The 15818-nt window shown below is 33.8% G+C and overlaps 1 protein-coding gene and 1 long non-coding RNA gene across 2 annotated transcripts; both read left to right on the top strand.

Annotated features, from left to right (window-relative positions):
- Positions 1-7746: 7746 nt before the first annotated feature.
- On the top strand, positions 7747-9191 carry LOC120577737 (uncharacterized). Its single transcript, XM_039829611.1, has 2 exons — positions 7747-8103; positions 8490-9191. Exon 2 carries the CDS (start codon positions 8552-8554, stop codon positions 9110-9112), a length of 561 nt encoding a protein of 186 aa, XP_039685545.1. The 5' UTR covers positions 7747-8103; positions 8490-8551; the 3' UTR covers positions 9113-9191.
- A 4475-nt stretch (positions 9192-13666) lies between these two features.
- Positions 13667-15265, top strand: LOC120577754 (uncharacterized). Its single transcript, XR_005643712.1, has 3 exons — positions 13667-13709; positions 13972-14031; positions 14595-15265. It is a non-coding gene; the product is annotated as an uncharacterized lncRNA (long non-coding RNA).
- Positions 15266-15818: the final 553 nt, after the last annotated feature.

The following is a 15818-nucleotide window of genomic DNA, read 5'->3' on the forward strand; positions in this document are numbered from 1 at the left end:
TGTGTTGCAATCTTTCAAGAGAGGACGAAATTACTGATAAATATGTGGATTTTTTTACCAAAGATTTTTATATGGTATCTTGGTCATAAAAATTGTAACTTTTTAATATGTAGTTTTTAATTGGAGTAAGTATTAACGGTTAATAGATTTCCTTCAATGAGTGTATACTTCTCATAAATATGTTCAATGTCATCTCAGCATCAGATGATATTCATTCTTGTTTAAATAACTTAGCAGGATTGCCGATGCAATCTAATCAACAAATTCTGCTTAATAATGTCTAAACACTAAATAGTTTTTCCTTTAAAGGGTAATATTATAAACATCCAACCATTTCAGTGTCTTTAGGAAGCCTTGTGGAAAGGAAGACAGTAATTTGAAAGCTAAAGATGATGAAAAAAGGTATTTGTAACAGCCGTGACACACTTATGTGAGCTATGCAATATCAACAATTCAGATCGATGGCATGTCCGGCATGTATGACTGTCTGAAATCAACACGACACCATCACATTTACACTCAATTACTATTATTTTCTAAAATTATCCCTAGTGTCTCTTGTTAGTATATGTGTTGTTCCATTATCTATGATAAACAGTCATGATCCCTACTCCACTTTCTCCTTATCCCTTCTCACATTATATTGATGATATAATGTTTTTCTCTTTCAGATGCTCATGAAATTTAATGCACTGACCAAGCTTATGGAAGTAGAGTCGAAAATAAATTGAAAAAGAGAAGAAATTGCTTGAAAAAAGGAGGTTTCGTCAATATAGCCGGATGATAACAAGAAAAACATAAACACAAATTATTCCTCCAAGAGGTTCTTTAACTTGTTTTGCCAAAATATATGAGGTACCTAAAATTGATTTTCAATTAAATAAAGTGTCTTATTTGCCTGGACATTGGTTGTCATTATCTTATGTCAATCCGAGTGTCAATTTTTTTCCTGCTTATGCAGAATATAAATGATATATCACTGAAGTTTTGAGGTGCTTACTATCAATTCAAACCCTCATACACAGGGTTCAGTTCATACAAAATTCAAATTACTTGGAAGGGGTTGAATACCCTTGCGATTTACATGCCAATTTCACTAGTGTTAGATCATATCAGACCAAAGCTTAGTAGCGGGATACAGTGGTAAGCAAACCCAAAAAGTGCAAGAGGCGGTAGAAGCAACACCCGATGCAATGGTGGAGGAAATGGATAGAGACATGGAGTGGGTGGCATAGGTGGAGCCAGGGGCTGATGTTATCTTTGTGTATCTTCTTATTGGTGGAAATGATCTAAGAAGAATTCACTTCAAGTATGTTAATAAATTACAAGATTTGAATTATTTTCTAATTAGTTTAGTTCTATGAAGCACTGACACAGGCACCAAAGACATCAATACTAGTACGGTAGTACCAGTTTGAGAAAATAAATGTCATTGAATGTAACCTCACATTTGAAGTTGAATCCACCGACACTGACATGCTTTCACTCTAAAGTGTCGGTGCTACATTTCAAGTTAAAGTAGGTGCCAAGAATTTAGTCAGAATGGAAGCATCAAGGATGTCTTCCAAAGATGAGCTTTCCCTCAGTAATGCACGTAACGGATGGGAACAAAAAGCTTCGTCGTGTCAGATTTGTGTAACTCCTTTGTGGCCATATGTTTTCACAAATAGGAAGGCCTCTAGCATCGCCTTCTCATGTTTAACAACACATGGGAGAGACCACTTCTAAAATCTAAAGTTTGCAGGATGAGAACAAATTTAGTTGTCACGAAACCTTGACTTTCAAGCCAGATATTTTTTAAAAACTATGGAGCATTTATTCTGTTGTACAAGCAGGGTGCACTCCTCTTTTTTACCATCTTTTGGATATTGTAGATTCAAAAGTAGGAATAGTCAACCTTTCAAAATCGGAGAGTTAATAATCTTTTTAGATGAATCAAATCGCTACCGGAATGCCAAGTTATTTATTTGTGATTCTCTATTTCATATGTTGTTTGTAGACCCTTCTACTCTTTGTTGTGGATTGTTTTGACCGGTGTTTGTGGACTTGGAAATCCGTAATTTAGTAATGTTGGAAGAATATGATGATGGTTGAAATAATAAATTCCGAAGTGTGTGTTTGATAATATCCTCTCTTGCATGGAAATGATCGACATAATTTGGTTTTCGATGAGTAAAACTTATCCTAAACTTTGGTAAGCTACTCAAAAGCGATCTACAATATCCATCCATAATGGTACCAAATTCAGTTCAGGTTGAAGTATTATCTGTGATACTATCGACAGCTGATTTATAATCCAGCTCTATAGATATCCCTGACATGCCCAGTTCTAGCACTACAATATTAACATTGGATAAATTTAGTATAACTTTGAAAGAATACGTGTAATCTAGCAAAAAACATTACTGCCTGAAACTTTATTGCAGAAGGACAAAAATAAGGAAGATATAATGCGGACATATATCAAGAAATTCTTATAAAGTAATGAAATTATAAGATTATAAAATTTGAAATTTCGCAGAGGTTCAAATATTAATTAGGTGTTCCCTCGGATATTTGAAGTTAAAAACATTTCAGCTGCTGTATTTGAAGAGGTAATCTGCTATATTCTTGTACACTTTCTGCTTGGTGCAAGTGCAACGCTAAATATTCATGTTCAATGGACATCATTCATATTCAACGACATGCTATTATCAAAGGTACATAAGCACTTAACTTAGAATCCAATATTTTCTTCAACTACTTATGACTTTTGAATGCTCAAATCTATAAGTCACTTTTCTAAAAATTCATTGAACATAAATATTTGGATAAAATTGACAAAAATAAGTTGGTCGTAGTAGAGCCCAGAGTCTGAGTGCAATTCAAAGATTGAGTGCAATGAGTAAAATTAAAAAAACACACACACACACGTGTGTGTGTGTGTATATATATAGAGAGAGAGAACAGACACAAAGCAAATATGATTGCTTTATGTCTACTCTCTCTCTCTCTCTCTCTCGTTGGTTCCTCCAACACTCCAAGTGTATTACATTCCCCTTGCATCTCCAACGAATTTTCATTGTAATCACAATAGATTACAAATGCTTAAGAACAGAACCAAGAGACTTCCTTTTCTCAAGCACACAATAAAGAGACTTCTAAATGCTTAATCACAACTGAAATAGACTTCCAAGAGTTTACAAATAAAAGAGTTTTTTTACACTTGATATACAATCAGAGGTGTAGACAATTACAAAATAGAATAGACTTCAAAGACTTGGAATTTATAAGATATGAACTTAGTAAGAAATTCTTATGTGTTCTATGCGGTTTTAAATTTGACATAGTAAGGGCAGAGGTAAAATATCAGAATCTTGTTCATTTGCTTCGAGTCTTGAGATTCTTGTATAAGTAAGGATTTGAGAGACGTTGGAGAGTTTCAGCGCATTAAGATTCGTTGAGAAGTTTCAAATCAAAGTCGTTGGAATGTTGCCTGATATGATTAATGTCATTTTAAGAGACATTCGAAATTCATGGTTGCAAATAGAATTATTTGTTTCATTCCTTTTATCCCCGAATTTGACTAATCACGTGATTTAGAAGAGGATAAACTGTACTATCTGAAAGTGATCCTTCTCGTAAGAAGACAAAGATGATTATGCTTCTGGGTCCCTCAGAGTTTGAATGCGGCAGAGTATGTGTGACTCCATGTCTGAGTGACTTAGAACCTGATTGTTCAGAGTCTGCTTTTCTCCGACTTTTGAGTGACTTCTTCTTTTCTTATCCAAAGAGTTGACTTCTGATTGGCATTTCTTCAGACCTTCTACCAAGTTATTTAGCTTCTAATGATCTTATACAAGTCTAGACCATGTTAAATTTTAATCTATGGTCCTCCAAGCTTGAACATATATTAACTTATCCAATTGTTCCATAATACTTTGTTATCATAAAAACTTTAGAGGAATTCTACAAAACCAATTTTCTTCCAACAATGACTTATTTCTCAATGTCAAGCTTAAAGCGGCACATACCAACCTGCGATACAATCGAGCTTCCATTGATGGATCAAATCCAGCTATAAGTGATCGAGTACTTCCTTCCATAAAATTTTAGTTGAGTCAGCCCTAGGAGAACAGCGCTTTGAGTCCCTTCTCTCGAGTACTGGTTTGAATAGACAGACCAGCCAAGATTGAAGTTCCAAGTGTAACAGTAACACTCTTGCCCCCCTGTTACCATAAGCTCAATCCGAACTTTGCCCTTACTGACAAGATTAACCATCTGACTCTTGTACCAATCGGGGACCACAAAGTCACTACTCCACTTTTCCACACCTCGGAATTCTACTCAAAAGTTCCATTAAGTTATCACAACCGCGCCAACCGTGTACAGTGCACGCAAGAGTGTCTGCCTACTCTGCAACGAGACCTCAAAGGTGCCAGCTGCATCGTAACACAAGTCCTCCCACCAGGCCACAATTCATTCGACGGTCTGAACTCTTGACTTGACAGCACTACTACCATCCATTGCTTGATGAGGAGTGAGGAGGGCGGTGTGAAGGGATTGCTCGAGTCTCCAAGAGGCCGGCTATCAATCTTTACTAAGGTGCTCCCCGACCCGCTCTTCCGGAAGGTAATATACTTTGTATGATAATGTATGGGGTTGTGGGCATCCTAAGCAAGGACCGACTCTGGTTGGTGCGCAACCATGCCTGTTGTTGTGTGTGATGCGAGGTTATGCAAATAAAGAAAGAGGAGCAGAGCGCACGGTTGCGTTAGAAAGCGGAGTGCTAAGGCCGTGACAAGTGGTATCAGAGCCAGGTTACTTGGAGAGTTGCCTTTTGTATCTTCTAATAAGAGAGAGATTGAAAGCTTTGACTACTCTTAAGGTATACCATCAACATTTTTGGTTGGGAAAGACTAACTCCTAACTAGGTTCGACTTTACAGGAGAAAGAAGCGTCGATAAGGGAATCCCGTTCCAGGAAGATTTCAGGGCTCAATAAGATTTAGCCTTGAATGACCTGTAAATGACATTGTGTGCTTTATGGTCAATATCTGGATTAGATCCCTTCTCGATAGCTTGAGTCAGAGCTCATCCCTTGAAAAAGAAAGTAGTGAAGTAAGATCCAGGAATTCTTCTATTGAAGTTATCCGCTTCAAGCTCTAATAAGAAAGAATAGCTTTTCTTCAGCTCTTCACTAGCCATTGCCAATCCTGTTCTCGATGGGAAAGCTTTACCGGGCCAAGAAAAGAAATTAAAAACATTGCTTAACACACTGACTTCGGTTCTCTTTCCTCAGTCAAGCTCAGGGGAAGTTGAATCTAGCTCAGCGGAGGTCTTTGCTTTTCACGACTCTATGCGCCTGCTTTCCGAAGTTAATATTCTCTCTTTCCTCTAAGTCGAAAGCGTTCCCTCGTTTACTGCTTTCCGAGAAAGACCGGTATAAAATTAAATAAAGTAGTTATTCCGGAAGATTTGATCTTTGTTCCATCTAGTGAAGTGAAGGTGAGAAAAAACACAAGAAGGGGGGGGGGGGGGGGGGGGGGGGGTTGAATTGTGTTTACTTTTTCTCTCAAAAAATACTTCTTCTGATAGTACTTCAGAAGCAGTTTGGAAATGCTTCTGATGTAATAATCAGAATCAGATATGCAGCGGAAAAGATCAAAGCAGAGAAAAGAAGAATAAGACACAAGCAGTTATCCTGGTTCCTTCCACAACACGGAAGTAGTCCAGTCCCCCTTGCACTTCCAAGGAGATTTCACTATAATCACAAAGATTACAAATGCTCAATACTCTCTAAGTATGAGACTTCTCAAAATGCTCAAGCACACAGGCAAGAGTCTTCCAATGCTCAAGCACTAAGCAAGAGTCTTCTAATGCTCAAGCACGCAGGCAAGAGTCTTCTGATCAAACAAAAATACAATGAAATAAGTTTGACTTGAACACTTGATATACAATCAGTGGTGTTCACAATACAATACGATACAGACTCTAGACTTTTGAATTTCTAAGATATATCAAATCAGTGCAGAAATTCAGTGTGCTTTGTAGAATCAAATTGACAGAGTTTTGGCGCTTTTTAACTTGTATGTCTCTATCTACAATCTTCAAGTCTTCACTCCTTTATATAGAGGTGTGAAAGAGACGTTGAGATGATTAGCACGTCTAAAGAGTCGTTGAGTTCCTTTGATCATCCACCAGTAATCCTTTGCCTGATTTGGGTGTAGTCCTTTGAAGAATTAGCTTCAAATTCATTCCCATCTTGAAGGAACATTTATGCAGGCATGGCTGTTTTTCTTGTCTTGTAGCGTGGACAAAAACAGAGTAGTGGAGGTAGTGGTTGTACACTTTGTACTTTGTCAACTCTGCTAACGAAGGACAAGTACTTAGTTTTCTCCAAATGACCGTTGATGTCTCCCTTTCAATTCTTCGTTCTTCTTAGACAAGGTTGAAATGTTAAACAGCTACTTTGAATCTCCAGTTTAAATTTACGGGTCAATTGTAGCTTCTGGTGATGATTTCACTTCTGATGAAAACCTTGCTTCTGATGACCATCTGCTTCTGATGAGCTTCTGCTTCTGATGACGTCATCACTTCAGAAGCACTCCAGCTTCAGAAGCACTTTAGCTTCAGACGCAGTTTTCTTCAGATGCTTCGAATTCATTTGCTCTCCATTGTTCTTCCAAGACCTATTGAAATTATTTGACTAGCTTTTGGTCCTGTACACTTGAACAATTATTAGCAATAACCAATTGACAATTTTTAATACCTTGTTATCATCAAAACTCATTAAGGATCATTGTGAAACACATTTTGTTCCAACAGTAAGAAGGTTATTTTCCTATCACATTAATTTATATAGTTCAATACAAAGTCATGAACACTATTATAAATATATGAGTACTGCTAACTTAGACTAACAAACAAATTAAAGGTTCATGTTAGCAAGTGTGCACCTTCTTATTTGGACAAAAATATTCACCTACTACTATGATAAAATACAGGCAATTACTTCTCCCACCCTTCTCTCTTCACATGCACCCTACCGAATTCTGAAAAGTTCTTGTGATTTTTGGATTATCTAACCCGAAAAGAGTTTCCCCTCTATTTTTTCGGATTGTAAAATCCGGAAAAAATACTTGCTTCGAATTTTATTATCCGAATACGACCTATAAACCATACTTCGGCCCATGTATGTGGGAAGAGCGGAGCATAAAATAAAAAATTGTTTGTTTGAGATTATAAAATTTGCAAAATACCTTTCTTTAGACCTATTTTCGATTTTTTTTTTTTGTATGTTTTTAGGAAAATAAAAAAAAGATGGCGTTAACATTATTTTATTTTTATAACTTTTTTTGGTGATATTTGTATATGTTTATTATTTTATATGACAAAATGTTAACATGACCCATTTTATTATTATTTTTTCTTTTTTGGTTGTTTCTAAAAACAAAATTCACAACGGCTAAAATGAGAGGAAATCTCATGGTTTCTAATATATAAAGATATTTTAAATTATATAATTCGACCTAAAAAACAAATTTGGATTATATATTTTGAAAAGAGATATTTTCGAAAATTTGTAGGACGCGTGAGAAGAAAGTATGGTGGAAAAAGAAATAGCTTATTTGAATAGGAAGTCAACAAGTATATTGTAAGAGCCCAAATTCTTCCCTTAATAAGATAAAAGGGCCCAAAATTACACTTGTATATATCCTCTCGTTCAAGTGATGGAAAATAACACAACCCTAATCTTTCTCAAAATTTCTCTAATTCTTAGGGTTCTGAGAATTAGCTAGCCGCGGCTGCTCTTCAACCTTTCTCAATTCTCAACTGAACTCATTCAGTCTCTCAAATTTATGCTTGTTTAACTACACATATACCTTTCTCAATGTTCTTTCCATCATCTGTTATTTTGTGTTTTTAATTTATCTTCACCTCTGCCGATGCAGAAGCTAAGAATGATTTTATTTCTTATATTATATTATTATTAACAAGTGTAATTTCCTTGATTAATTGGTGGGTTAATTAGAGTCTCATAATCTGACTGAGTAAAGCTCCACTTTGTATCTCTGGTTCTAATGCATGTACCATCACTCGGATTACTTCCAGAACGAATGAGGTAATTATCTTGTATGGAGTAGTTTAAATTTTGTTATTTGTATGACTTCAGCTGTGTTTCAAACCTGTCAACGTTTTGGAAATTTGTTTACCTTAGGTACGATTTTGTATGACTTTGTTGAAAACTATGTTATATGTTTATTCTAAAATGTAATGACAGTAGATCTGGGAATGTTCTTTTTGATGTTGAACTATGTTAAAAACTAAAACCCTTAAATTGTAGGTTGTGTGGCCATTGTGAAACATTGTTGTGATCTTGTTCTCAGTCATTTAACGCTTATTCTTCTATTATCCATGGTAAAGTTATTCATTTTGTGTCAACTAGGTTTCACTCTAAGCATTGTTTTACTTGGTATCTATATAATTCATTTTCCTCAATACAACCAGGGCTCGATCTATTGTGCCCATTTCAAAGAAACAAGAATCTGGTTAAGAAAAAGACAAGTCAGATGCTTGTGAGGTATTCAGATCTGAGTATGAAGGATCAGGTGCACTTTCGCAACATGATGAAGAGAACAAGGATGACTTATGATTCGCTACGTGTGTTGGCAAGTATTGAGGATGAGAAAAGAATTATTGAGGAGAAGAAAGTGGCTGATGAAGTTTTTGTGGAGGCAGAGAAAAGATTGGTTGAGAAGAGGTTGGATGAGGATAAGATATTTGTTTCTGAAGCTGTGATTATGGAGACGGAGATGGGAGCTGGTGATGAGAACATGGAAGAGGCAGCAACAGGTGTGGAGGGGGAAATGTTGAATGGAACAAGATGTCATAATCATATTCGTGGTGACATAAAGGCTGCGAGGTTAATGAAGGACAGAGAGTTATGGTTGTATGGTAATAAAAGGATAGTTAGGTTTCACTCTAATTCATTTTCCTTCATAAGGAAAGAACTTGAATTGTTAAAAAAATCATTTGAGGAATACAATGGACAAGTAGAAGAGAGGCGATTGCGGTCTGCAAAAAGTGATATTGCACAACATATGCTTAGTGACAACAACAACTTCTATTGAAATATGACGTATGTCAAAATAGGATAGCGTTAATCTTTGATGATTAGGCTCACGTTTCAAATTTTAGAATGTTTAAGTAGGCATAAATGTTTGTTTAAATGTTAGTTATAAGTCTTATGTATGCCTTAATGTAATTCATATTATCTCATAATTAATATAATATCAGCGAGATAATAATTTTGCAATAATCATTCTCCAATTTAATGCTTTGTGTTCACTATAATCACTTTTATCTACATTGTGATCTTCTTCTGCATGAAAGAACTATCAAGTATCAAGTACAAACAAAGTTCTTTCATGTGCTTCTTAAGCATACTGATTGCTATGAATTGTATACAATATTATTTATAAACCCAACTTAATAATATTAATTTGTCAATCAAAGTAGATGATATAACTTCCACTCATCTTTAAAACTGAAACATGATTACCTTTTTAACAGGTTTTTTTCCTTTCTAGTTCATAATTTGTTCTAAATCTAATTATATTTGTAATGTTAGTGTTAGTCGTTTTTTGTATTAATTTCTGTGTTTGCACTATTATGTTAGGTATTGTTGTTATAACCAATGATAAGGGCAGACATTTATATGAAAAGTAAAATGAGAACTGATAGCAGAGAAAACAGAAGGTTTTTTCTTATAACAACTAGCATCATATTACAAGCATTTTACTACTATTTGCAAATAGATCTTATGGGAACCAAGAATTTTCTCATAAGCCCTCTCTTGGATCTCTATCAAGATGCAATTATTGAGTGCAAAAGGGAAATTGAAGCATGTAAAATCCTTTGTTATGTGAAATTTTTCAGCAGCATGGACTATGCTATTTTCCAACAGGTAGTTAGTTTTAGACATAATTTATATATAATGGCCACATCGTTCCACTTGTTCATCAATACAAGATTGAAAGATTTGTTTGTTGAAAAAAAATATTGAACAGCTAATTTTTGGCATCTTAAAATAGAAAATTTCCTAACAGTGTTTGGTATTCTTGATAAATTTGACGCTTCTTATAAGTTGTATAGCGATAAATTCTCAATAGACTGCGGTATCAGATGATCATGTTAGAGAAGAAAAATTTATGAAAGGTTAATTGTATAACGAGGAATACAAAAGATTTTTGGTATTATCTCGCACATTATTCCAACTGATTACGGGGAATATTAACTGTGCAATGTTAGTTAACTGAGAACGAATGAGAATTACAAGGGTCTAATTAAAGAAGAGCAGTTAAGTCTTTTCCCTTACATGCAAGTTGATTTTCTTTCCCCTATTGTAGTGGCCGAAGCTTTTTCCCATCCTTTTTTACCTTGCTGTTTTAACCCATTGAACAAAGGGATGTGTACGCATGCATTGTTTTAATTCTTGGAGTCTTGGATTGATATGAGTATAAGTTGAAAGTAGAGATTGAAGCATGGTTGAAGCTGTAAGCAAAGGCATAAGTTGCTATTCTTACTGTTTTGGTTAAAAACTAGAAGCATGAGCTATAAGTTGAGAATAAGTTGCTTTCACAAGCTTAAAGGTGAGTTATTCTTTAAGTTTGAATTTGATATTGATGCTGGATTTGATTGTTAGATTAAGCTATGACATGTAAATTGGTACTGAATCTGTTTGGATTGGATTGGATTGCTAGAAGCATGATATAGAAACTGAACTATAAGTTGAAATTGTGGTATTTATCATGAAGAGGAGTTAAGTGGTTATGTTGTAATTTTAATGTATCCAATACTAAATAAACGCACATGCTAAATATTCTAGATAAATTTAATATGGGTGTTACACATCCCATTGTAGTAAAAATTGTCAAAAAATTCTTCAGCAAATTTACTAATATATAGTATTTAATTAGAGTGATTCTAAAAGATTAATAGATTTCCTTCAATGAGTGCATTCTGGGGCCTCAACTAAGAGCCAAATATCAAATGGAAATCTGCTTTCATTCTTAAACAATTTTTCAGAATATATTTCCTTCAATGAGTACTTCTCCATTAATATGTTCCAATGTCATCCCAACATCAGATGATATTCATTATTCTTTAAATAATTTAGCAGAATTGATGATGAAATCTAATCTACACTTTCTGCTTAATAATGTCTAAACGCTCTTTCATTATTTTCCCTTTGAAGGGTAATATTGTACACATCAAACATTTCAGTGTAATTTGGTTAGTCAATATTCATTAAGCATGCAGTCGTAAATCATTTTTCTGAAGGGTAATTTGATAAGTAACAATCATTTTTATTTGGTAAACTATGTAACAATAATTTTTATTGTTATATGAAAATTAACTATATATATATAACAAAAAGGAGACGTATATAATCAAAACCTCCTCCATTTGGACATGAAGCACTGCGTGCTTACATGCAGAAAATAAGCACCAGTGGCATCAATGAGAGAGCTTACATGCTGGAAAAAAAAAAAACCATTGGTAAGGGGTATTAGCGAGTATCATACTTTTCTAACACCCAAAATGGTGTGGAAGCGCTTGTTTGCACGGAAGACTAGTTGAAAGGAAAGGCCCTCAACTATTTTTTGAAGAGGACCTTGATGAGATCCATTGATTGGAGACAGATAAATTTATTTGTATCTATGTTGTTATTGTTGTGTACTTTTGTATTTTGATTCATATTTTCAACTTTGGTTAATATATATCTTTTTTCGTAGAGATAACATGTCAAGAATAAGTCCACTTAAATGATGAAAATTTTAAACCATCCACTGGAGTCATAAAGGTAACACTTAAGCTTTATATTTGTTGCCATATTTTTATTTGATTATGTATCTTGCATTCTTTATAAGATCTGGTTGGTCTAGCTTGTGATTAATTTAATCTCTCTCTAGCAGAAAATGTAGGAATTGTATATCAAACAACATAATCACTTTGTTGAGGTTTCATAGCTTGTGATTCATGTTTACAGTAAATTTCAGTTAGATCAGTTTATTCATTCTTCAATTTTACGTTTACAAGTTTATGGTTTCGGACTTGTTATAACCTATGAGACACTTTTTATTTCAGTTAGATCAATTTTTGGTTACCTATCTGGTATAACCAGTAAGATCAGACTTGTAGCTATGACATTGCAAGTTAATCGCTACTATATTAGACTTGCACAAATGCATTTTAAATTATGTCTTTCCCTTAGTATTACAAGTTATGGCTACTGATATTGAGATTACTATCTTGTATTTGTGTTAATTATTCGGAGATTAAAACTGTTTTTCCAATGTGTGCATATTTAAGAATATTTGGTTTCACATCAATGGAAGCTTCAACCGTGGACAGTCTCAATTCGACGGAAGACTCGACATTAATTGGTTTTGACTCATCTAATTATCAACCGCATTTTCAACCATAACTATCAATAAACAACAAATAATAGTAAAAAAAAAAAAAAAGAAGTGCAAAAATTTAATTCAATCATTAAATGCAACAAAATGAAAGAAAAAATGCAAACCAAATATTGGATTCCTATGAGTAATGAGTGTCGCTGGCACCTATTGTAGTTACTTAATTGTTGTTGGGAGCTATATGGTAGTTAACTACCTCTACGAGTTCACGTTAGAACCAACAAAAATATGGAAGAAAAAAGAAATAATCTAGCAAAATAATAATAAAAATTATTATAGATAGGGAGATAGCAAAAAAAATCTAACAAAGTTGGTGACTAAATAGTGTGTAGGAAGAAGAAAGCTGCCTGAAATATATAACATATGAGTTAACTACCATTGAAGGTAAAAAGGTAATATCGGGTGTCTGAGAGCAAACTAGGCGGTCTAAAAAGCAATTTTTATGTGATATAGTGAGCTTGGTGGGGGCTTATTTGATTGGGCTTTGTGACTTGGGGTTTATTGACAACTCTAGTTATAAATGCTCTCGAAGTCAAGTGAAACCTTAAGCTCTCTCACATTCATAGGGTTTTGAGATCCCTAGCCGCAGCTGCTCATCAACAATTTCTAAAGATTCACTTTATTCTACTGTCTCAATTCACAACTCAACTCGTTCAGTCCCTCAATTCTCAAATATGATGTGAGTTTGTTTAAGTACACGTATACCTGTATATAATATAGATGTTTTTTGGTTTTCCTTAACATTTCGTTGATTTTTTGTTTTTTAATTATCTCCACCTATAGGGATACAGCGGCAAGAATGATTTTATTTCTTAAATTATAGTTTTCATCAACAAGTGTGATTTCCTTGATTAATCCGTCGAGCACCATTTGTTGCACCATCTTGCTCTGTGGGAGGTAATTTATCCCTAAAATCGAGAGGCCAGTTTTAGGGTACAAATAGTAGAAACCTATGTTGATTTAATAAATTTTTATATAAATACGTAGTTGATGAATTTAATATGTGTTCAGCCATTGTTATGTTTAGAGGTTATAACACTGGAGAAAATTAGTAGTTTTTTAAAGGACTTAAAATGCTTCAATTTCTTCTTTAGGAAAAGTCATGTGCTTAAAATATGAATGGTTATTAAGGAAGGAAAAGTCAAGTGCTTAAAATATGAATGCTTCGATTTACTAATTACATTATTTTTGTGGCAGGATTTTACTTCAAGAAAGAAGGTGAAATCTAACATGGTTATTAAGGAAGGTAAAAATATGAATTTATCGTTTGATTATATGATAAATGAAAATTCATGTTTTATACTCTAAAATTTGAATGCTCATATAAGTGACTAGTACCGAAAATTATTTTGCAATTCATGTGGCTAACACAGTCCTGCACCTTGTCTATTTGTAGAATATCCATCTGATCTGACATCCTTTACTTATTTATTTTATCGAATTTAGTATTATGTATTTTGATTAAGGTGGTAAACAAGTAAAAATTTAAACCATTTTTTACTTTGCAGGGTGCCCGGACAATACACCTTTGCTTCTCTCTTGGACGAAGATAATCATTTTGTTAAAGAGTTAGTGGATACCATTCAATAGCTATTTTACTCTGTACTTGTATTTTTCTCTGTGCTTTAGTGTGTATATGTTTTCCTCTTATACTTTCAAGAACGTGATTTTATTTTTTAATTTTTAATTTTAGGCAGCAACATTTTTTTTAACATCCACAACGACTGTGAGTTAACTAAGCATATTGAAAAGCTCATCCAGTGTGATAATTAGTTAATTATTCCCATACAAACTTACTTTTACTTAGTTTATAAAGATGATTATTGTTTGCCTAGTCTTAATTTTATGTTATTTGCAGTTTAAATAAATGATAATTCCTTTAAAAAAAATACATTTTTATATCAGGAGTCCGTATATAATATTTGAGCGAGATCTCCAATTTTTTATAATGAGTTGTGCTATTTGGTGCAAAGAAACTCATGTCCAAAATTTAACGAATAACTAGCAACCTATTTTTAATATTGTTGTTATAAAGGCAAGAGATTGTGCCTAGGTCATTTGTTTTATTACCTCATAGCATTTTCCTTTAATATTTGATAGTTCTGACAATGATCACAATTTACTACTACAGGAAGAGCAGCATATCAAGGACTTAAGCTTGGTAAATGAGTCTCATCCAGAAATGAGAAGAGAGGACTTAACTCAAAAGGATTCCATGTCCAACTACACGTGTCGTATAACATGATCTAAAAGTTCATCACAGAAGTTCAACTCTTGGAGTGTAGGTACTTCTTCTTGAGAGAAGGAAGACAGTTCATCCCAGAAGTTCAACTATGTTGATGGATTAGTTGATATGGATCCTTCTTGTTCGGTGTCTAGACTCACGACTATTAACCTTAAGGTTCCGAAGACTTATGATTTAATTAACCAACGTGGTTCTGATGATGGTGAAAAGACTAATAGGGATGAAATATCTAGCCTTGATTTGAAAGAAGGAAGCCAGATAATGTCACAAGATAAAGAACCTCTGGCTTTGTCAGAACCATTGAAGTTACTCGATGATGACGCTCAGGAAGTTCCGGCTGATTCTTTTTCTGAACCAGTTATTGACAATGGTTTGCATAATGACATGGTACAACAGAACAAGTGGGAAGTAATTTGTTCCTGAAATCGATAGGAAACGAACTATTTGAACGCATCAATGTATCCTCAACTAAAGCATTTACACAGAAGGGCTGTTAGTTAACTAAGCAAATTTGATAATGTTCTTCATGTAATTCATATTATCTCATAGTTAATATTACATCCAATTTACTTTTCTCTAGTTTTCTTTTTGTTAATGACTTCTATCAGGGATAGTATAATTTTTCTATAATCTTTCTCAAATTTAATGCTTTGTGTTCACTATAATCACTTTATCTACATCAATCTTCTTTTGCATGAAAGAACTATCAAGTATCCAGTAAAACTTATGAGTTTAAATGAGAATGATAGGTAAACAACCAAAGTCCATTCAGGTGCTTCTTTAAGCATAGTAATTTCCATGAAATGATACAATTTTATTTATAAACTCAACTTAATAACTTTGAAAAAAAAAGTAGATAATATAACTTCCACTCATCTTTGTAAGTGAATTGTAAGTGAAACATTAATACCTTTTTTACAGATTATGTTCCTTTCTCAATGTTCTAATTATGCAAAATAGACTTGTGGATTAAGATATTACTATGCTAATCAGCATAATGTACGACTCCCCGAAAATGGATTCAAAATTAATTTTTAGTATATTAATATTATCATCTTTTATCCTTTGTACATGTTAGTTGTGTAGCGGAAACATAAAGGCATATTTGTT

Source organism: Medicago truncatula, chromosome 8 (genome assembly GCF_003473485.1).
Source record: "Medicago truncatula cultivar Jemalong A17 chromosome 8, MtrunA17r5.0-ANR, whole genome shotgun sequence".
Lineage (NCBI taxonomy): Eukaryota > Viridiplantae > Streptophyta > Magnoliopsida > Fabales > Fabaceae > Medicago > Medicago truncatula.

Bases quoted from the DNA above. Each gene is read 5' to 3' on its own strand.
- LOC120577737 (XM_039829611.1), top strand. From the start codon at position 8,552: ATGCTTGTGAGGTATTCAGATCTGAGTATGAAGGATCAGGTGCACTTT.